Consider the following 23,178-nt stretch of genomic DNA (forward strand, 5'->3'; position numbering starts at 1 on the left):
CCTGCAGCAGATTTCCTTTCCAGGTTTCACTCAGAGCCTAGCAAGGGGATCCCGCAGTGTGACTTTGATGGGCCCAGTGGAGATAAGTGATACAGGATGAACCAATACAAGACATTGGACACGAGGGAAGGCATCACAGGGATTGCTTTCACATCTCCAGCAGGAAAGGCCTGGCATAGAGACAGGTTTAGAATGATGGCAATGGGACAGGGAGGGAGACAATGTGATGGAAGGGGGCACCCATCATCCCAAGAAGAGCTGCAAAGCCCAGATGAGGCTGACATGCATGTGGGGGAATGTGCACCCTCTCCACAAGATACTCACAGACCACAGCACACCAGGGACATTGGGTGACTTCACTGTTGACACCCCACTGTCAAAAGCTTTGGTCACATCCACAGCCCGACACAAAAAACATCATCAAAAGACTTTGTTCTCCAATACTACCAGCATTTAAAGCTGCTGACAAGGTCAGATGGACATGGACTCAAAAGTACGGCATGACGCTGCAGACTTGTGGGATGAAAAACGCAACCTACCTAAGGACTCACTGCTCTGAGACAAGCAGGAACTGTGGCCTGCAAAAAGCCCCAAGGCCATGGGACAAGGCTGTCCCACCCCTCCAGAACCAGCATAAAAGCCGGCCCAGAGCCTCTCTCCCTCACACACTTCTCCTCAAGCCTTCTCCTCCCAACAACAAGGTGAGCCTCAATACCCTGACCCTCCTGCTTCGCGTGCTCCTTCACCCCTGGCCCCTCTCTTCCAGCACGCTCCGCACCAGCCTCAGCAGGCCTCACACCTCCCCACAGCCTCCACACTCCCTCACTCTTCAACATCACTGACCCTCGCAGCCCCACATTGCTGTCTAACATTGTCCTCTCTCTTTCTTCCAGGCACCCTCCACACCACACCCATGGCCTGCTACAACCGCTGCACTCCCTGCGGACCCATCCCGCTGGCCAACAGCTGCAACGAGCCCTGTGCCCTGCAATGCCAGGATTCCCGAGTTGTTATCCAGCCTTCTCCCGTGCTGGTCACCCTGCCAGGACCCATCATGACCTCCTTCCCCCAGAACACCGCCGTCGGATCCACCTCCTCCGCTGCTCTGGGCACTGAGCTCAATGCCCAGGGACAGCCCATCTCTGGCGGATTTGGCTTTGGCCCTGGCTACGGCCTGGGAGGCCTGGGCTGCTATGGCACAAGGGGCTATGGCTCCATCTGCTAAGGTCACTCAGCACCACCCCTGACACCACCAGCTCTGGCCTCTGCCAACAGCTCCTGCAACCAAAGCACCTCAGCTGATGGCGTCTCTACTTGCACCTCACTCTGGATCCATTCAAGTCCCCTCTCTTGCTTTTTAATTCTTTTGCCTCAATAAATTTTTCCTGCATCAACGACTCACTTGTCTCTTCCTTTTGGATTCCAAAGCCCTTATATCCTCACCCATGGGAGGCAAATGGGCACAACACCTTCCTAAACAAGTAGAACCTCAGTGGTAACAACCAGAACTGGCACAGGAGGCTTGAAGTTGAAGGGTGAAGGGTGACCCTTCAGTACATGAGAAACACACATCATCTTCCATTCCGAAGGCTTTGACACAACAAAGCTCTCCTGCCCGGTGCTCTGACAAACACTTTCTATGCCAGCATAGCCTTGGCATGATCTCCTCCCATTAGAACTCTCAAACCACACAAATAATCACAATAACATCCACTCTCAGAGAAATTCGGCAAGCGCTGCAAGGGCTTCCATCCTCTCTGATCAAGGAAGGGAACCCAGAGAAAGATTTGCAGAACCATGGACAGGTCAGGTTGTCATCTCCCCGGGAGAGAGAAACTCCTGCACCTCTTCCACTCTGTGACCACCGTCACATTAAAGAACGGCTTGTCTGCTCTGTCCATGGAATTCCATCTGTTTTCATTTGGCCGTTGCCAACTTCTAAAAACCCAGCATCCAGCCTTGTCTCCTGGAAGTCCCAGCTCTCTCAGTCCCTTGTGAAAAATCCTCCAAACCTTTAAAAATCTTGGTGGCCCTGAACTGGCCTTGATTCACTAGGCCTGTAGTGCCCCTCCCCTGTGGACCCCAAACCTGCTCACACCAACTCACATCGTTTTAGACACTTTTGGTCTCATGGATGTTGAACACTTTTGGTCTCATGGATACGACTATTGAGCTGCTTCATTTGTCAAGCTGACTCCAGCTTGACAATTGGATCACAAGGCCCCAGATCATGTTGATTAAATATTATATGAATACAGCAACCCACCTCACTGACCCTTTACACCACCTCTACATCCTTGCATAGTCTGCAATGGTGCAGTACGTGACACGGCCAAGACATGGCTAAGAGGTGGAGGTAAACACCAGCCATGGCTCTCTCTGCATCCACAGCAAGATTTTTTTTTCTGTATGTAACACAGAGGTCACTAAGACAGGATTTTGCCGTCCAAATCAACTCTAACTGTTCCTCATCACCCTGTATGACCTGCGTTAGGAAATGCTTTGTAGGGGAAAAATTGTCCCATCCTTGTCTGCAGGAACAAGGGCCCTGGAAATCCATGGGCAAGGTGGGAGGGAGTAAATGCACTTGAAGGGGCAGGACCTAATGCCCAGAACAGCCACAAAGCCCAGAGCAGCCTGACAGGGCTGTAAAGGAACGGGATCCCTCCCTCAAATGCAGCCACAAACCAAAGACCTCCTCTCCCATGCGTTGACCTCATTGTTGACATCCCAATTTTCCTAGGTATTTGTGGTTGATTCTGGTTTCACTGACATGCACTTTCCAAGCAAATCCTCCCAAATAACAACACTCAGTTGAAAGATGCTGCCAAGGTCAGATGGACTCAAGCACAAAAGCAGGACATGGAATTGTAGATTTGCAGGAAGAAAAAGAGTCCCCAGCTCATGGCTCATCAGCCTGGCCCAGGTAAGACTGACCTTATGATTTACATTCATGTACCTTGAGAAAGTAAAAAGGCCAACACATTTGTTCTGAAAATTGAATGTATCCAGGTCATTCAAGTGCTCCACAGACATCATCTTCTTATCCTTCACAAGATTTCATTTCTAAGTGTCACTCAGAGTCCAGCAATGGAACCCCACTCTGTGACCAAGCAATGGCAAGTTGAGATGAGTACTACTGATGAATAGAACCCAAGACATTACAGGGCCTGACAAGAGTCCCCAAACCATAGGGATTGTTTTCTCACATCCAGATGGAAAGGCATGGCATAGAGACAGGTTTAGAATGGTGGCAATGGGACAGGGAGGGAGAAAATGTGGATGATGGAAGGGGACACACATCATCCCCAGAAGAACTGCAAAGCCCCGATGAGCTTGACGTGGTTGTGAAGGACTGAGGAGCCTCTCCACAAGACACCCACAAACCACAGCACAACACGGCCATTGCATCACTTTACTGGTGACACCCACTCGCCAAATCTGACATCCACAGCCCTCCACAAAAACATCTTCATCAAATGCCCTTGGTCTCTAATACTTGCATTTAAAAGCTGCTGACAATGTCATACGGACAGGGACTCAAAATTAAGACATGACACAGCAGAGTTGTGGGATGGAAAACATTCCCCACTGGAGGATTCACCACTCTGAGACAACCAGGAACTGTGGCCTGCAAAATGCCACAAGGCCATGGGACAAGGCTGTCCCGCCCATCCAGAACCAGCATAAAAGCCAGCCCAGAGCCTCTCTCCCTCACACACTTCTCCTCGAGCCTTCTCCTCCTGCAGACTACAAGGTGAGTCGGAAGCCCCTAAACCTCCTGCTCCTGCACCCCTGGCCCTTCTCTTCCAGCACGTTTAGCCCCAGCCTCTGCAGCCCTCACGCCTCCCCACTGACGCACAACAGCCTCCAAGCTCCCCCACCCTGCTGATACTCCTCTCCTTGCTCCCCCACACCGCTAACCTTCCTCATCCTCTCTCTTCCAGGCACCCTCCACACCACACCCATGGCCTGCAACAGCCTCTGCCGCCCCTGTGGACCCACCCCGCTGGCCAACAGCTGCAACGAGCCCTGTGCCCTGCAATGCCAGGATTCCCGCGTCATCATCAACCCTTCCCCTGTGCTGGTCACCCTGCCAGGACCCATCATGACCTCCTTCCCCCAGAACACCGCCGTCGGATCCACCTCCTCCGCTGCTCTGGGCACTGAGCTCAATGCCCAGGGACAGCCCATCTCTGGCGGATTTGGCTTTGGCCTTGGCTACGGCCTGGGAGGCCTGGGCTGCTATGGCACAAGGGGCTATGGCTCCATCTGCTGAGGGCCCTCAGCACCACCCCTGACACCACCAGCTCTGCCCTCTGCCAACAGCTCCTGCAAGCAAATCATCTGGGCTGATGGTCTCTCTACTTGCACCTCACACCTGATTCCTTCAGCTTCTTCTTTCTCATCCTTATTTGAATTCAATAAAGTTTTCTTGCATCACAACCTGGGTTGTTTCGTCTTCTTTTTGAATTCCAATGGTCTCACACACTCACCCTGTGCAATGCCAGCACTCGACCATTATGTGGGAAGCAAAGGGAGCAAAGAACATTTCTTAGAAAATATGTCCCCACCAAAACAACCAACACTGACATGGGAAACAGGGGAGAGGGGAGATCTTCCAGAACATGACACAAGGCCATCACCTCATCTACCAAAGGCTTGCTCACAGCTATTCTCTCCTGGGCACTGCATAAAAAAGTCACTCCCTGCCACCACACACTTGAAAAATTGCCTTCCCCGTAATACTTATTGAGTCCTCCACACAAACAGAGGAATAACATCATGCACTTGGGCAGGAACTCCACAGTGCAAATTCTTCCATCTCCCTTTCTCAAGCAGGCCCAGCACAGGCAGGATTTCCAGAATTATGTCCAGTTCAGTTTTGGACCTCCAAGAAGAGAGACCCCATTGTCTCTTACATCCTGGGACAATCCACACACACTGAAAAATACTTACTTTTCTCACCCATGGTATTCCATCTATTTTCAGTTGTGCACATGCCTTCTTTCCTTCATGTCTGGAGTACTGAGAACAGCAGGGCTCCCACTCACTGATAACACATCCCTGCCCAGCCTTGTCTACCCACAGTCCATGCTCTCTCAGTCTCTCCTATACCAAAGATTCCCCAACCCTTGCAATATCTGCTGGCCCTCAACCTCTCTTTGTTCACTACCCACTTGTGCATCTACGGTGAGGGCCAGAACTGTCCACACGGCTCCTCACAGGATCTCCTCAGTGTTCTAAACACAGGAAGGGCCACCTCTCACGACTTCATGGCAAGAATCTCCTGAAATCTGTCATGGACACATGTGATGCTCCACTAATGTGATGCTCCACTGCAACTTTCTGGTCTGGGTTCTTGATCAGCACCAGAGGGTCCTGCTCACAAAAGCCACTTCTCAGACTCTCGGCCTACAGCATGAGCCAGAGGCAAATGCTATCCCGGTCCAGATGCACAACTTCAGAGTTCTCTTGTTTGAAATTTGGGAGGTTCCCTTCAAACCTTAGTCTCGAGGTCCTTCTGAATGGTCGAACAGCCAAGTGGGGCCTCAGTCACTCCATCTCCTGCCAGCTCCCTGAAGGGGCAACTCTCCAACTGCTGACAAGGAATGGAAGAGTCCAGGCACCCACACCTGGCACAGATGCAAAGCCCAGACCTGCCTGACACACCTGGGATACTTTGGGGCCCCTCCTCACCCACAACACACCCACAAACCCAGAACCATGAGTTCCATTGGATGACCTCACTGATGACACCCCACTTCTGCAAATCTTGGTCACGTCTTCAGTCCCCTTTGACTCACACCATCAACACCAGACTTTGGTTTCAAATACTCACAATATAAAGGAGGAATGACCACAGTGGAAGGAGCAGCTCCTCATGCACAGCAAAGCTGCAAAGCCCGCACAAGCCTGACATGACTGAAGTGGAATGGGGCAAATCTTCACAACACACCCACAAAATAAACCACAGAAGGGCCTTTAAACACCCTCACTGATGACAACCATATTGTTCTTAGTATTTTGTTGCATATTCTGCTTTCTCTGACACACATCATCCATGCCAATGCTCCCCAATATCAAGTCTCAAATTAAAGCAGACACCAAGAAGAGATGGACAAGGGCTCAAGAGCCATGACAGGGCAGATTTGCAGTGAGAAATACTATCCTCACTTCATGACTTGCAAAACTCTTTGTGAGAAAACTGATATGATAAACCTAGATGTCGTAGCTCTGGAGAGTGACAAGGTCAACCCACTTTTTCTGAAAGCTAAATGTACACAGTTCCTTCAACTGCTCCTCATGCCTTCTTATCCAGCACCAAATTTCCCTTTCAGGTTTCATTCTGATCACAGCAATGGGACCACACAGTGTGACTTTGTTAGGCCCAGTTATTCGAGCGCTATGGATGAACCAGCACAAGACGTTGGACAGTAGGGGAGGTGTCACAGGGATTGTTCTCCCATAACCAGCAGGACAGGCCTGGCATGGAGACAGGTTTAGAATGCTGGCAACGAGACAGGATGGGAGAGAATGACATGGAATGGGACACTCATCACCCCCAGAAGAGTTGCAAAGCCCACATGAGCCTGACATGGCTGTGAGGGTAGGAGGACTTTCATGACAAGACACCGAAAAACCACAGCACACCAGGGTCATGGGGTGGCTTCATGGTTGACGCCCCACAGTCCAAAGTTCTGGTCACGTCCACAGCCCTACACCATAAACATCGCCATCAACAGACTTTGTTCTCTAATACCTGTATTTAAAGGCCGCCAATGTCAGATGAACATGGACTCAAAGACAGAACATGACACAGCTGAGTTGCGGGATGCAAAACACTCCCCACCTCAGGACTCACCACTCTGAGCCAGCCAGGAACAGTGGCCTGCAAAATGCCCCAAGGCCATGGGACAAGGCTGTCCCGCCCCTCGTGAACCAGCATAAAAGCCAGCCCAGAGCCTCTCTCCCTCACACACTTCTCTTCAAGCCTTCTCCGCCTGCTCCTGCTGACAGCAAGGTGAGCCTCAAGCCTGCAAACCTCCTGCTCCTGCACACTTCTCTCCTTGCTCTCCCACGCCTCTACCCTGCCTCATCCTCTCTCCCCTTCCAGGCACCCTCCACACCACACCCATGGCCTGCTACAACCGCTGCACTCCCTGCGGACCCACCCCGCTGGCCAACAGCTGCAACGAGCCCTGTGCCCTGCAATGCCAGGATTCTCGCGTCATCATCAACCCTTCCCCCGTGCTGGTCACCCTGCCAGGACCCATCATGACCTCCTTCCCCCAGAACACCGCCGTCGGATCCACCTCCTCCGCTGCTCTGGGCACTGAGCTCAACGCCCAGGGACAGCCCATCTCTGGAGGATTTGGCTTTGGCCTTGGCTACGGCCTGGGAGGCCTGGGCTGCTATGGCACAAGGGGCTATGGCTCCATCTGCTAAGGGCCCTCAGCACCACCCCTGACACCACCAGCTCTGCCCTCTGCCAACAGCTCCTGCAAGCAAAGCACCTCAGCTGATGGTCTCTCTACTTGTACCTCACATCTGATCCCTTCAAGTTCTCTCCCTTGCCTTTTTAGTCTTTCACCTCAATAAAGAGTTTGTGCACCAAATCCACACATGTCTCCTCTTCTTTTTGCATTTGAACGCTCTCACACCTTCACCCAATGGGGTGGATGGCAAAGGGGCGCAACAACTTCCTAAACAAGTAGAATCCCAACAGTAAGAACCAAGACTGGCACTGGGTTGAGTGGTGATCATCCAGAACATGACAAAATCACATCTCCTGCCATACCAAAAGCTTTGACACAACAATGCTCTTCTGCTCATTCCTCTGGAAAAGTCTCAGCATGCAAGCACATGCTTGACAAGATCTCCTTCCATCAGAACTCCCAAACCACACAAAATCACAATAACATCCACTTCCAGAGAAGCTCAGGAAGTGCTGCTGGGGTTTAAAATCCTGCTGGTCAAGGAAGCGTACCCAGAGAAGGATTCCCAGAACCATGGACAGGTCAGGTTTTGACCTCCCTGGACACAAAGATTCCTGCACCTCTTCCACTCTGCAACTGTCCTCACACTAAAAAAGGCTTCTCTGCTCTGCCCATGGAATTTCATCAGTTTTCACCTGTGCCATTGCTGACTTTTCCTTTGCATGTGCAGCACTGGGAACAGATGCGATCCCTCGGCTTCATTCCCTGACATCAGGGATTTACACACACTGGTAACAACCCCCATCCAGCCTTGTCCCCTGGAAGTCCCAGCTCTCTAAGTCCCCTGTGAAGAATCCTCCAGACCTTTAAATATCTTGGTTGTCCTGAATGGGACTTGTTTCACTAAGTCTGTGGGCCTTCTTCCCTAGGGACCCTAGAATTGCTCACACCAACTCACATAATTTTTGAGGATGTTGAACACTTTTGGCCTCATGGATACAACTCTTGAGGTGCTTCATTTGAAGTTTGACTTCTGCTAGACAATTGGATCACAAGGTCTCAGGTCATGTTGTTTAAAACTATATAAATAGAGCAGTCCACCTCACTGACCATTTACACCACCAGTTCATCCTTGCATAGTCTGCAATGATGCAGTAGGTGACACTGCCAAGACATTGCAAAGAGCTGGAGGTAAACACCAGCCGTGGTTCCCTCATCATCCACGGTATGATTCTTTTTTTCTGTATGTAACAGAGAGGTCTCTAAGACAGGATTTTGCCCTCCAAAATCAACTCTAACTGCTCCTCATCACCTTGTATGAGCAAAACTTGGAAACGCTTTATAGGGGAAAAATTGTCCCCTCCATGTGTGAAGAAGCAAGGTCCCCGGAAATCTGTGGGCAAGGTGGGAGGGAGTGAATGCACTGGAAGAGGGAAGTTCTAATGCTTGGCACAAAGCCCCAAGCAAAAAGACATGGCTCTAAAGGAATGGGATCCCTCTCTCAAATGCAACCACAAACCAAAGCACACCTGTCCCATTGGCTGACATCATTTATGACAGAACAATTTTTCTAGGCATTAGTGGTTTACTTTGGTTTCTGCAACATGCACCTTCCAAGCAAATCCTACCAAATACCAACTCTCACTTTAAAGCCGCTGCCAAGGTCAGATGGACTCGAGCACAAGAGCAGAACACGGAATTGCAGAGTTGCAGGAAGGAAAACAGTCCCCAGCTCTTGACTAGCCATCTAGGCTAGGAAACACTGATGATATGATTTTCATTCAGATACCTTGAAAATGAAACGCATTATGCTCTTTCAGCTGTTCTTCACACATCATTTTCTTATCCTGCAGCAGATTTCCTTTCCAGGTTTCACTCAGAGCCCAGCAATGGGACCCCGCAGTGTGACTTTGATGGGCCCAGTGGAGATAAGTGATACAGGATGAACCAATACAAGACATTGGACACCAGGGAAGGCATCACAGGGATTGCTTTCACATCTCCAGCAGGAAAGGCCTGGCATAGAGACAGGTTTAGAATGATGGCAATGGGACAGGGAGGGAGACAATGTGATGGAAGGGGGCACCCATCATCCCAAGAAGAGCTGCAAAGCCCAGATGAGGCTGACATGCATGTGGGGGAATGTGCACCCTCTCCACAAGATACTCACAGACCACAGCACACCAGGGACATTGGGTGACTTCACTGTTGACACCCCACTGTCAAAAGCTTTGGTCACATCCACAGCCCGACACAAAAAACATCATCAAAAGACTTTGTTCTCCAATACTACCAGCATTTAAAGCTGCTGACAAGGTCAGGTGGACATGGACTCAAAAGTAGGGCATGACACTGCAGACCTGTGGGATGAAAAACGCTCCCAACCTAAGGACTCACTGCTCTGAGACAAGCAGGAACTGTGGCCTGCAAAATGCCACAAGGCCATGGGACAAGGCTGTCCCACCCCTCCAGAACCAGCATAAAAGCCGGCCCAGAGCCTCTCTCCCTCACACACTTCTCAAGCCTTCTGCTCCCAACAACAAGGTGAGCCTCAATACCCTGACCCTCCTGCTCCGCCTGCTCCTTCACCCCTGGCCCCTCTCTTCCAGCACGCTCCGCACCAGCCTCAGCAGGCCTCACACCTCCCCACAGCCTCCACACTCCCTCACTCTTCAACATCACTGCCCCTCGCAGCCCCACATTGCTGTCTAACATTGTCCTCTCCCTTTCTTCCAGGCACCCTCCACACCACACCCATGGCCTGCTACAACCGCTGCACTCCCTGCGGACCCACCCCGCTGGCCAACAGCTGCAACGAGCCCTGTGCCCTGCAATGCCAGGATTCCCGAGTTGTTATCCAGCCTTCTCCCGTGCTGGTCACCCTGCCAGGACCCATCATGACCTCCTTCCCCCAGAACACCGCCGTCGGATCCACCTCCTCCGCTGCTCTGGGCACTGAGCTCAATGCCCAGGGACAGCCCATCTCTGGCGGATTTGGCTTTGGCCTTGGCTACGGCCTGGGAGGCCTGGGCTGCTATGGCACAAGGGGCTATGGCTACATCTGCTAAGGGCCCTCAGCACCACCCCTGACACCACCAGCTCTGCCCTCTGCCAGCAGCTCCTGCAACCAAAGCACCTCAGCTGATGGCGTCTCTACTTGTACCTCACTCTGGATCCATTCAAGTCCTCTCTCTTGCTTTTTAATTCTTTTGCCTCAATAAATTTTTCCTGCATCAACGCCTCACTTGTCTCTTCCTTTTGGATTCCAAAGCCCTTATATCCTCACCCATGGGAGGCAAAGGGCCACAACACCTTCCTAAACAAGTAGAACCTCAGTGGTAACAACCAGAACTGGCACAGGAGGCTTGAAGTTGAAGGGTGAAGGGTGACCCTTCAGTATATGAGAAACACACATCATCTTCCATTCCGAAGGCTTTGACACAACAAAGCTCTCCTGCCCGGTGCTCTGACAAAGACTTTCTATGCCAGCATAGCCTTGGCATGATCTCCTCCCATTAGAACTCTCAAACCACACAAATAATCACAATAACATCCACTCTCAGAGAAATTCGGCAAGCGCTGCAAGGGCTTCCATCCTCTCTGATCAAGGAAGGTAACCCAGAGAAAGATTTGCAGAACCATGGACAGGTCAGGTCGTCATCTCCCCGGGAGAGAGAAACTCCTGCACCTCTTCCACTCTGTGACCACCGTCACATTAAAGAACGGCTTTTCTGCTCTGTCCATGGAATTCCATCTGTTTTCATTTGGCCGTTGCCAACTTCTAAAAACCCAGCATCCAGCCTTGTCTCCTGAAAGTCCCAGCTCTCTCAGTCCCTTGTGAAAAATCCTCCAAACCTTTAAAAATCTTGGTGGCCCTGAACTGGCCTTGATTCACTAGGCCTGTGGTCCCCCTCCCCTGTGGACCCCGAACCTGCTCACACCAACTCACATCGTTTTAGACACTTTTGGTCTCATGGATGTTGAACACTTTTGGTCTCATGGATACGACTATTGAGCTGCTTCATTTGTCAAGCTGACTCCAGCTTGACAATTGGATCACAAGGTCCCAGATCATGTTGATTAAATATTATATGAATACAGCAACCCACCTCACTGACCCTTTACACCACCTCTACATCCTTGCATAGTCTGCAATGGTGCAGTACGTGACACTGCCAAGACATGGCTAAGAGGTGGAGGTAAACACCAGCCATGGCTCTCTCTGCATCCACAGCAAGATTTTTTTTTCTGTGTGTAACACAGAGGTCACTAAGACAGGATTTTGCCCTCCAAATCAACTCTAACTGTTCCTCATCACCCTGTATGACCTGCGTTAGGAAATGCTTTGTAGGGGAAAAATTGTCCCATCCTTGTCTGCAGGAACAAGGGCCCTGGAAATCCATGGGCAAGGTGGGAGGGAGTAAATGCACTTGAAGGGGCAGGACCTAATGCCCAGCACAGCCGCAAAGCCCAGAGCAGCCTGACAGGGCTGTAAAGGAATGGGGTCCCTCCCTCAAATGCAGCCACAAACCAAAGACCTCCTCTCCCATGCGTTGACCTCATTGTTGACATCCCAATTTTCCTAGGTATTTGTGGTTGATTCTGGTTTCACTGACATGCACTTTCCAAGCAAATCCTCCCAAATACCAACACTCACTTTAAAGATGCTGCCAAGGTCAGATGGACTCGAGCACAAAAGCAGGACATGGAATTGTAGATTTGCAGGAAGAAAAAGAGTCCCCAGCTCATGGCTCATCAGCCTGGCCCAGGTTAGACTGACCTTATGATTTACATTCATGTACCTTGAGAAAGTAAAAAGGCCAACACATTTGTTCTGAAAATTGAATGTATCCAGGTCATTCAAGTGCTCCACAGACATCATCTTCTTATCCTTCACAAGATTTCATTTCTAAGTGTCACTCAGAGTCCAGCAATGGAACCCCACTCTGTGACCAAGCAATGGCAAGTTGAGATGAGTACTACTGATGAATAAAACCCAAGACATTACAGGGCCTGACAAGAGTCCCCAAACCATAGGGATTGTTTTCTCACATCCAGATGGAAAGGCATGGCATAGAGACAGGTTTAGAATGGTGGCAATGGGACAGCGAGGGAGAAAATGTGGATGATGGAAGGGGACACACATCATCCCCAGAAGAACTGCAAAGCCCAGATGAGCTTGACGTGGTTGTGAAGGACTGAGGAGCCTCTCCACAAGACACCAACAAACCACAGCACAACACGGCCATTGGATCACTATACTGGTGACACCCACTCGCCAAATCTGACATCCACAGCCCTCCCCAGAAACATCTTCATCAAATGCCCTTGGTCTCTAATACTTGCATTTAAAAGCTGCTGACAATGTCATAAGGACAGGGACTCAAAATTAAGACATGACACAGCAGAGTTGTGGGATGGAAAACATTCCCCACTGGAGGATTCACCACTCTGAGACAACCAGGAACTGTGGCCTGCAAAATGCCACAAGGCCATGGGACAAGGCTGTCCCGCCCATCCAGAACCAGCATAAAAGCCGGCCCAGAGCCTCTCTCCCTCACACACTTCTCCTTGAGCCTTCTCCTCCTGCAGACTACAAGGTGAGTCGGAAGCCCCTAAACCTCCTGCTCCTGCACCCCTGGCCCTTCTCTTCCAGCACGTTTAGCCCCAGCCTCTGCAGCCCTCACGCCTCCCCACTGACGCACAACAGCCTCCAAGCTCCCCCACCCTGCTGATACTCCTCTCCTTGCTCCCCCACACTGCTAACCTTCCTCATCCTCTCTCTTCCAGGCACCCTCCACACCACACCCATGGCCTGCTACAACCGCTGCACTCCCTGCGGACCCACCCCGCTGGCCAACAGCTGCAACGAGCCCTGTGCCCTGCAATGCCAGGATTCTCGCGTCATCATCAACCCTTCCCCCGTGCTGGTCACCCTGCCAGGACCCATCATGACCTCCTTCCCCCAGAACACCGCCGTCGGATCCACCTCCTCCGCTGCTCTGGGCACTGAGCTCAATGCCCAGGGACAGCCCATCTCTGGCGGATTTGGCTTTGGCCTTGGCTACGGCCTGGGGGGCCTGGGCTGCTATGGCAGAAGGGGTGGCTCCATCTGCTAAGGGCCCTCAGCACCACCCCTGATACCAACAGCTCTGCCCTCTGCCAACAGCTCCTGCAAGGAAAGCATCAGGGCTGATGGTCTCTCTACTTGCATCTCACACCTGATGCGTCCAGCTTCTTCTTTCTTAGCATTCTATCAATTCAATAAAGTTTTCTTGCATCACAACCTGGGTTGTTTCGTCTTCTTTTTGAATTCCAACTGTCTCACACCCTCACCCTGTGCAATGCCAGCACGCAAACATTATGTGGGAAGCAAAGGGAGCAAAGAACATTTCTTAGTAAATATGTCCCCACCAAAACAATCAACACTGACATGGGAAACAGGGGAGAGGGGAGATCTTCCAGAACATGACACAAGGCCATCACCTCATCTACCAAAGGCTTGCTCGCAGCTATTCTCTCCTTGGCACTGCATAACAAAGTCACTCCATGCCACCACACACTTGAAAAATTGCCTTCCCCGTAATACTTATTGAGTCCTCCACACAAACAGAGGAATAACATCATGCACTTGGGCAGGAACTCCACAGTGCCAATTCTTCCATCTCCCTTTCTCAAGCAGGCCCAGCACAGGCAGGATTTCCAGAATTATGTCCAGTTCAGTTTTGGACCTCCAAGAAGAGAGACCCCATTGTCTCTTACATTCTGGGACAATCCACACACACTGAAAAATACTTACTTTTCTCACCCATGGTATTCCATCTATTTTCAGTTGTGCACATGCCTTCTTTCCTTCATGTCTGGAGTACTGAGAACAGCAGGGCTCCCACTCACTGATAACACATCCCTGCCCAGCCTTGTCTACCCACAGTCCATGCTCTCTCAGTCTCTCCTATACCAAAGATTCCCCAACCCTTGCAATATCTGCTGGCCCTCAACCTCTCTTTGTTCACTACCCACTTGTGCATCTACGGTGAGGGCCAGAACTGTCCACAGGGCTCCTCACAGGATCTCCTCAGTGTTCTAAACAGAGGAAGGGCCACCTCTCACGACTTCATGGCAAGAATCGCCTGAAATCTGTCATGGACACATGTGATGCTCCACTAATGTGATGCTCCACTGCAACTTTCTGGTCTGGGTTCTTGATCAGCACCAGAGGGTCCTGCTCACAAAAGCCACTTCTCAGACTCTCGGCCTACAGCATGAGCCAGAGGCAAATGCTATTCTTTTCCAGATGCACAACTTCAGAGTTCTCTTGTTTGAAATTTGGGAGGTTCCCTTCAAACCTTAGTCTCGAGGTCCTTCTGAATGGTCGAACAGCCAAGTGGGGCCTCAGTCACTCCATCTCCTGCCAGCTCCCTGAAGGGGCAACTCTCCAACGGCTGACAAGGAATGGAAGAGTCCAGGCACTCACACCTGGCACAGATGCAAAGCCCAGACCTGCCTGACACACCTGGGATACTTTGGGGCCCCTCCTCATCCACAACACACCCACAAACCCAAAACCAGAGTTCCATTGGATGACCTCACTGATGACACCCCATCTCTGCAAATCTTGGTCACGTCTTCAGTCCCCTTTGACACACACCATCAACACTAGACTTTGGTTTCAAATACTCTCAATATAAAGGAGGAATGACCACAATGGAAGGAGCAGCTCCTCATGCACAGCACAGGTACAAAGGCCACACCAGCCTGACATGGCTGCAGTGGAACTGGGCCCCTCTTCACAACACACCCACAAAACTAAACAACACAGATGCCACAGAATGACTTCACTGATGACAACCATATTTTCCTTAGGTTTTTGTTGTACATTTTGGTTTTTCTGACACACATCTTCCAAACAAATCCTCCCAAGGACCAGCTTCTATTTAAAAGCTGACACTAATGTCAGATGGACACTTCCTCAACAGAAGGACATTACACTGCAGAGTTGTGTGCAGAAAAACATTCCCCACATGATGACTTGCAAGGCTGTGTCAGAGAAAACTGATATTATGGCTTCAATTCAGGTACCTCTAGAGAGTAACAAGGTCAACTCACTTTTTCTGAAAAGTGAATGTCTATAGCTACATCAGTTGCCCCTCACACAAGTTGTTCCCATTATCCCTCACCAGCTATGGATGGACCAGCACAAGACCGTGGGTTGTATAGGAGGCATGTCTGAATAAGAGGAATTGCTCCCCATCTTTAGTGGGAAAGGCCTGAACTATAGGGGTGTTTGGAAATTTTGCAATATGGTCGGGAGACAGAAAATGTGATGGAAGGGGAGCTGTCACCTGTCACCCCCAGAAGAGCTGCAAAGCCCAAGCCAGCCACATGTGGCTGAGGTAGAATGAGGCCCGTCTTCACCACAGTCCCACAAAACCATGGCACACCACTGCTGTGATGATGACATCCCACCTCTCCAAAGCTTTGGTCACATCTTCAGCCCTCCCAGAGAAACAACGTCAACCATAGCCTTTAGTCATTAATACTTGAATTTAAAATCTGCCTCCCATGTCATGGCCTCAAGAACAAGAGATGACACTGCAGAGTTGTGGTGTGCAAAATACTCCTCACCTCAGCACTCAGCAAGCCTGCAAAATGCCCCAAGGCCATGGGACAAGACTGTCCCACCCCTCTAGAACCAGGATAAAAGCCAGCTCAGAGCCTCTCTCCCTCACACACTTCTCCGTAAGCCTTCTCCTCCTGATCCTGCACACAAAAAGGTGAGCCTTAATTCCCTGACTCTCCTGCTCCTGCACTCCTGGCCCCTGTCTTCCAGCACAGTCAGCCTCAGCCTCAGCAACCCTCATGGGCTGGCTTCCCACAGCCCCACAACAGCCTCCACACTCCCATACTCTGCTGAAACCTGACCCCTCTCATTCCCACACCCCTCTACCCTGCCTCACACTCTCTCTTCCAGGCACCCTCCACACCACACCCATGGCCTGCTACAACCGCTGCACTCCCTGCGGACCCACCCCGCTGGCCAACAGCTGCAACGAGCCCTGTGCCCTGCAATGCCAGGATTCTCGTGTCATCATCAACCCTTCCCCCGTGCTGGTCACCCTGCCAGGACCCATCATGACCTCCTTCCCCCAGAACACCGCCGTCGGATCCACCTCCTCCGCTGCTCTGGGCACTGAGCTCAATGCCCAGGGACAGCCCATCTCTGGCGGATTTGGCTTTGGCCTTGGCTACGGCCTGGGAGGCCTGGGCTGCTATGGCACAAGGGGCTATGGCTACATCTGCTAAGGTCACTCAGCACCACCCCTGACACCACCAGCTCTGCCCTCTGCCAACAGCTCCTGCAAACAAAACACCTGATTCCGTCAGCTTCTTCCTTCTCATCATTCTTTCATTTCAATAAATTTCCTTGCAACACAACCTGAGTTGCTTCCTGTTTTTTTTGAATTCCAATGGTCTTACATCATCACCCTGTGCAATGTCAGCACTCAACCATTATATTGGATGGAAAGGGAGCAAAGAGCATTTCTTAGCAAATACGTCCCCACCAGGATCAAATGACACTGACATGGGAAACAGGGGAGAGGGGAGATCTTCCAGAACATGACACAAGATCATCACCTCATCTACCAAAGGCTTGGACACAGGAATTATCACTTAGGCCCAGCTGTGTCAAGTCAGTGTATGCCAGCATACCCTTGAGAAATTCCCGTCACAGCAGCACTCTTAAGTCCCCTCCTTGAACAGAGGTACAAGAGCATCCACTTGGGCATGAAATCTGAAGAGCAAGTGCTTCCATCCTCTCTGCTAAAGCAGGCCCAGCAGGGGAAGGATTTCTAAGATTATGGCCAGTTTCATTTTGGACCTCCAGGAAGAGGGACCCCATTGTCTCTTACATTCTGGAACCATCCACACACACTGAAAAATTCTTGCTTCCTTTGCCTATAGAATTCCATCTATTTTCACTTGTGCACGGGCCCTCTTTCCCTTCATGTGCTTTGTGCTGAGAACAGCTGGGCTCCCACATACTGGTGACATCCCAATCCCAGCCTCATCTCCTGACAGTCCCAGCTACCTCAGTCTCTCCTCTAGCAAAGATTCTCCAGCCTTTCATTATCCAGTGGCCTTCAACTGGTGTTCATCCACTACCCCCTTGTACTTCTGCACCTGTGGAGGCCAGAATTGTCCACATGTCTCCAAACAGGATTTCACCAGTGGTCTAAAGTGACAAATGGCTACCTCTTCTGACTTCGTGGCAACAATTTTTGAAATCTGTCTTGGACACAAGTGACACTGATTGAAGTAATGCGCCACTGTACCCTTCTGGTGTCTTTGTTCTTCACCAGAACCACAGGGTCTCGCTCACAATAGACACTTATCAGACTCTGAGCCCCCAGCATTATCCAGGGCCAAGGGCAATTCCTATCCAGATGGAGAACTTCTCATTTCCATTTCTTGAACTTTGGGAGACTCCTTTAACCCTCAGTCTCCTGATCTCTCTGGTGGAACAGCCAAGTGGAGAATCAGACACTCCACAATCTGCCAGATCACTGAGGAAGCAACGCAATTCAACAACTGCCCATATGGAAGAGAAGATTACAGGTGCTCACACATGGCAGAGATGAAAAGCCCAGACCAGCCTGACTGACCTGGGATAGTTTGGGGCCCCTCTTCACAACACACACAAAAACCCAAAACCATGAGTTCCATTGGATGACCACACTGATGACACCCCAACTCTGCAAATCTTGTTCACATCTTCAGTCTCCTTTGACACACACCATCAACAGCAGATTTAGGTCTCAAATACTTCCACTTTAAAGGATGAATGAACATGATGGAAGGGGCAGCTCCTCATGCACAGCTCAGATGCATAGCCCAAACCAGCCTGACATGACTGCAGTGGAATGGGGCCCCTCTTCACAACACACCCACAAAAAAACCCATAAAAGTACCACAGAATGACCTCACTGATGACACTCATATGATTCCTAGGCATTTCTTGTATATTTTGGTTATTCTGACACACATATTCCAAGCAAATCTTCCCAAATACCAGCTCTCATTTAAAAGCTGACACCAACTTCAGATGGAAACAGCCTCAAGAGCAGGACATGACACTGAGGGATTGTGGGAAGAAAAATATTCCCCACATCACAACACATCAAAATCTATGACACACAAAACCGATGTTAAAACTTCCATTCAAGTACCTCTAGAGTGAAATAAGGTCAACCAATTTTTTTTGAAAAATAAATGTCTACCATTCCTTCAACTGCTCCTCAAGTCTTTTTTTATCCTTCACCAATTTTCCTTTCCAGGTTTCGCTCAGAGCCCAGCAATGGGACCCCACATTGTGACCTTGCTGGGCCCAGTGGAGACGAGCGCTGTGGATGAACCAACACAAGATATTGGACAGCAGGGCCAGCATCACAGGGATTGTTCTTCCAGATCCAGCAGGAGAGGACTGACATATACACAGGTTTAGAATGTTGGCAATGGGACAGAGACGGAGAAAATGAGATCAAAGGGGACATCCATATCCCCAGAAGAACAGCAAAGCCCAGATGAGGCTGACGTGACTGTGGGGGAATGAGGATCCACTCCACAAGACACCCAGAAACCACAGCACACCAGGGCCAGCGGCTGACTTCACTGTTGTCAACCCACTGTCCAAAGCTCTGGTCATGTCTACCACCCTGCACAAAAATCATCATCATCAACATTCTATGGCCTCTAATAATGGCATTGAAAAGCTGCTGAAAAGGTCAGATGGACAAGGACTCAAAAAAAGGACATGACACTGCAAAGCTGCAGGATGAAAAACACTCCCCACCTCAGGACTCACCACTCTGAGCCAACCAGGAACTGTGGCCTGCAAAATGCCCCAAGGCCATTGGAGAAGGCTGTTCCAACCCTCCACAACCAGAATAAAAGCTGGCCCAGAGCCTCTCTCTCCCTCACACACTTCTCCTCAAGCCTTCTCCTCCTGCTCGTGCAGACAACAAGGTGAGCCTCAATCCCCTGACGCTCCTGCTCCTGCACCCCTGGCCCCGCTCCTCTCCTGCATGCTCAGCCTCAGCCTCAGCAGCCCTTACACCTCTGCAAAGCCTCACAACAGCCTCCACAGTCTACTGCCTTTCTAAGACTTCACCCATCTCACACCCAAACCTCTCTACCGTGCCTCACCCCCTCTCTTCCAGGCACCCTCCACACCACACCCATGGCCTGCTACAACCGCTGCACTCCCTGCGGACCCACCCCACTGGCCAACAGCTGCAACGAGCCCTGTGCCCTGCAATGCCAGGATTCCCGTGTCATCATCAACCCTTCCCCTGTGCTGGTCACCCTGCCAGGACCCATCATGACCTCCTTCCCCCAGAACACCGCCGTCGGATCCACCTCCTCCGCTGCTCTGGGCACTGAGCTCAATGCCCAGGGACAGCCCATCTCTGGCGGATTTGGCTTTGGCCTTGGCTACGGCCTGGGGGGCCTGGGCTGCTATGGCACAAGGGGCTATGGCTCCATCTGCTAAGGGCCCTCAGCACCACCCCTGACACTACCAGCTCTGGCCTCTGCCAACAGCTCCTGCAAGCAAAGAACCATGGCTGATGGTCTCTCTACTTGCATCTCACACCTGCTTCCTTCAGCTTCTTCTTTCTCAGTATTATTTCACTTCAATAAAATTTTCTTGCACCACAACCTGAGTTGGTTTCTGTTCTTTTTGAATTCCAAATATGTCACATCCTCACCCTGTGCAATACCAGCACTCAACCATTATGTGAAATTGAAAGGGAGCAAGGAACATTTCTTAGCAAATATGTCCCCACCAAAAACAACCAACGCTGACATGGGAAACAAGGGAGAGGGGAGACCTTCCTGAACATGACACAAGGCCATCACCTCATCTTCCAAAAGCCTTGACTCAATAATCCCTTCCTGGGCACTGCTCTGCCAAATTCAATCTATGCCAGCATACACTTGAGAAATTATCTTTAGAAGCACTCTTGTTTCCACCCCATGAACAGAGGAATAACATCATGCACTTAGGCAGGAATTCCAGAGTCAAAATGCTTCCATCCCCTCTGCTCAAGCAGGTCCAGCAGGAACAGGATTTCCAGGACTGTGGCCAGATCAGTTTTGGACCTTCAAGAAGAGGGACCCCATTGCCTCTTACGCTCTGAGACCATCTACACGCACTGAAAAATTCTTGCTTCCTCTGCCCATGGAATTCACTTTATATTCAAATATGCATGTGCCTTCGCTTCCTTCAAGTGTGCACACCTGAGAACAGCATGGCTCTCACACACTGGTGATACATCCCTGCCCATCCTTGTCTCGTCAGAGTCCTAGTTCTCTCTGTCTCTCTTCTAGCAAGGAGCCACCAGGCCCTTAATTATCTGGTGGCCCACAACAGCTCTTTGTCCACGACCCCCTTGTGCTTCTTCACCTATGGAAGCCAGAATTGTCCACATCACCACACACCGGCTCTCACCAATGTTCTAAAGAGAGGAAGGGCCACCTCTCCTGACTTCATGGCAACAATTTCCACAAATCTGTCCGGGGCACAGGTGATGCTCCACTGAAGTAATTCCCCACCACAGCCAGCTGCTCATTCTTTTCTCCATCAGCACCACTGGGTCCTGTTCAGAAAAGTCACTTTTCAGACTCTCTGCCCACAGCATGACCCAGGGGCAAGTCCTGTCCAGATGCTGAACTTCTCATTTCCCATGTTTGAACCTTGGAAGATTCCTTTAAACCTTAGTCTCAAGGTCCTTCTGACCGGTGGAATGGCCAATTGAGGCCTCAGACATGCCATCATCTGCCAGCTCACTGAAGGGGCAACTCTCCCACTGCTGACACAGAATGCAACAGTCCAGGCACTCACACCTAGCACAGATGCAAAGCCCAGACCTGCCTGACACACCTGGGATACTTTGGGATCCCTCTAAGTAACACACCCATAAACTAAAAACCATGAGTTCCTGGATGACCTCACTGAAGACATTCCACCTCTCCAAATCTTGGTCACATATTCAGTTCCCTTTGATTCACACCATCAACACCTACCCTTGGTTTCAAATACTCTCACTATGAAGGAGGAATGACCACAATGGAAGGGGCAGCTCCTCATGCACAGCACAGGTACAAAGGCCACACCAGCCTGACATGGCTGCAGTGGAATGGGGACCCTCTTCACAGCACACCCACAAAATAAACCACACAAATGCTACAGAATGACCTCACTGATGACACCTATATTTTTCTTAGGCTTTTGTTGTACATTTTGGTTTTTCTGACACACATCTTCCAAACAAATCCTCCCAAATACCAACTCTCACTTTAAAGCTGACACCAAGGTCAGATGGACACTTCCTCAACAGAAGGACATTACACTGCAGAGTTGTGTGCAGGAAAACATTCCCCACATGATGACCTGCAAGGCTGTGTCAGACAAAACTGATATTATGGCTTCAATTCAGGTACCTCTAGAGAGTAACAAGGTCAACTCACTTTTTCTGAAAAGTGAATGTCTATAGCTACATCAGCTGCTCCTCACACAAGTTGTTCCCATTATCCCTCACCAGCTATGGATGGACCAGCACAAGACCTTCGGAGAATGAGAGGCATCTGTTAATCACAGGAATTGCTTTCCCATCACTAGGGGAAAAGGCCTGAAATATAGAGGTGTTTAGGAATTTTACAATATGGTTGGGAGACAGAAAATGCGATGTAAGGGGAGCTGTCCCCTGTCACGTCAAGAAGAGCTGCAAAGACCAAACCAGTCTGACATGGCTGTGGTGGAAAAGGCCCGTCTTCACCACACAGCCACAAAGCCACAGCACACCACTGCCACGATGATGACATCCCCCCTCTCCAAAGCTTTGGTCACATCTTCAGCCCTCCCAGAGAAACAAAATTAACAGCAGCCTTTGGTCTCTAATACCTGCATTTAAAAGCTGCCGCCAAGGTCATGTCCTCAAAAGCAGGACATGACACTGCAGAGTTGTGGGGAGCAAAATACTCCTCACCTCAGCACTCACCAGACCTGCAAAATGCCCCAAGGCCATGGGACAAGACTGTCCCACCCCTCCAGGAGCAGCATAAAAGCCAGCCCAGAGCCTCTCTCCCTCACACACTTCTCCTCAAGCCTTGTCCTCCTGTTCCTGCCCATAACCAGGTGAGACTCAATCCCCTGACCCTCCTGCTTCTGCACCCCTGGCCCCTCTATTCCAGCACGCTCAGCCACAGCCGCCCTCATGCTGCCCACAGCTCCACAACAGCTTCCACACTTCCTCACTGCCCCTTGCTCCCCCATGCCCCTGCCCTGCCTCACCCTTCTCTCTTCCAGACACCCTCCACACCACACCCATGGCCTGCTACAACCGCTGCACTCCCTGCGGACCCACCCCGCTGGCCAACAGCTGCAACGAGCCCTGTGCCCTGCAATGCCAGGATTCCCGAGTTGTTATCCAGCCTTCTCCCGTGCAGGTCACCCTGCCAGGACCCATCATGACCTCCTTCCCCCAGAGCACCGCCGTCGGATCCACCTCCTCCGCTGCTCTGGGCACTGAGCTCAATGCCCAGGGACAGCCCATCTCTGGCGGATTTGGCTTTGGCCTTGGCTACGGCCTGGGAGGCCTGGGCTGCTATGGCACAAGGGGCTATGGCTCCATCTGCTAAGGGCGCTCAGCACCACCCCTGATACCACCAGCTCTGCCCT

The 23,178-nt window shown here is 50.8% G+C and overlaps 2 protein-coding genes across 2 annotated transcripts; both read left to right on the plus strand.

The window, feature by feature from the left end:
* The first annotated feature begins 3,967 nt into the window (after positions 1 to 3,967).
* Positions 3,968 to 13,558, plus strand: LOC128934574 (feather beta keratin-like). The gene is made up of 2 exons (XM_054272321.1): positions 3,968 to 4,236; positions 13,489 to 13,558. The coding sequence occupies exons 1-2, from the start codon at positions 3,968 to 3,970 to the stop codon at positions 13,556 to 13,558; spliced, it is 339 nt and encodes a 112-aa protein (XP_054128296.1).
* Positions 13,559 to 16,088: 2,530 nt separating this feature from the next.
* Positions 16,089 to 23,138, plus strand: LOC128933228 (feather beta keratin-like). The gene is made up of 3 exons (XM_054270155.1): positions 16,089 to 16,114; positions 22,521 to 22,636; positions 22,819 to 23,138. Exons 1-3 carry the CDS (start codon positions 16,089 to 16,091, stop codon positions 23,136 to 23,138), a joined length of 462 nt encoding a protein of 153 aa, XP_054126130.1.
* Positions 23,139 to 23,178: the final 40 nt, after the last annotated feature.

The sequence above is a fragment of the Melozone crissalis genome, unplaced genomic scaffold (genome assembly GCF_028551555.1).
Source record: "Melozone crissalis strain CALT ecotype California unplaced genomic scaffold, PUWL_Pcris_2 ptg000002l_1, whole genome shotgun sequence".
Taxonomy (NCBI): Eukaryota; Metazoa; Chordata; class Aves; order Passeriformes; family Passerellidae; genus Melozone; species Melozone crissalis.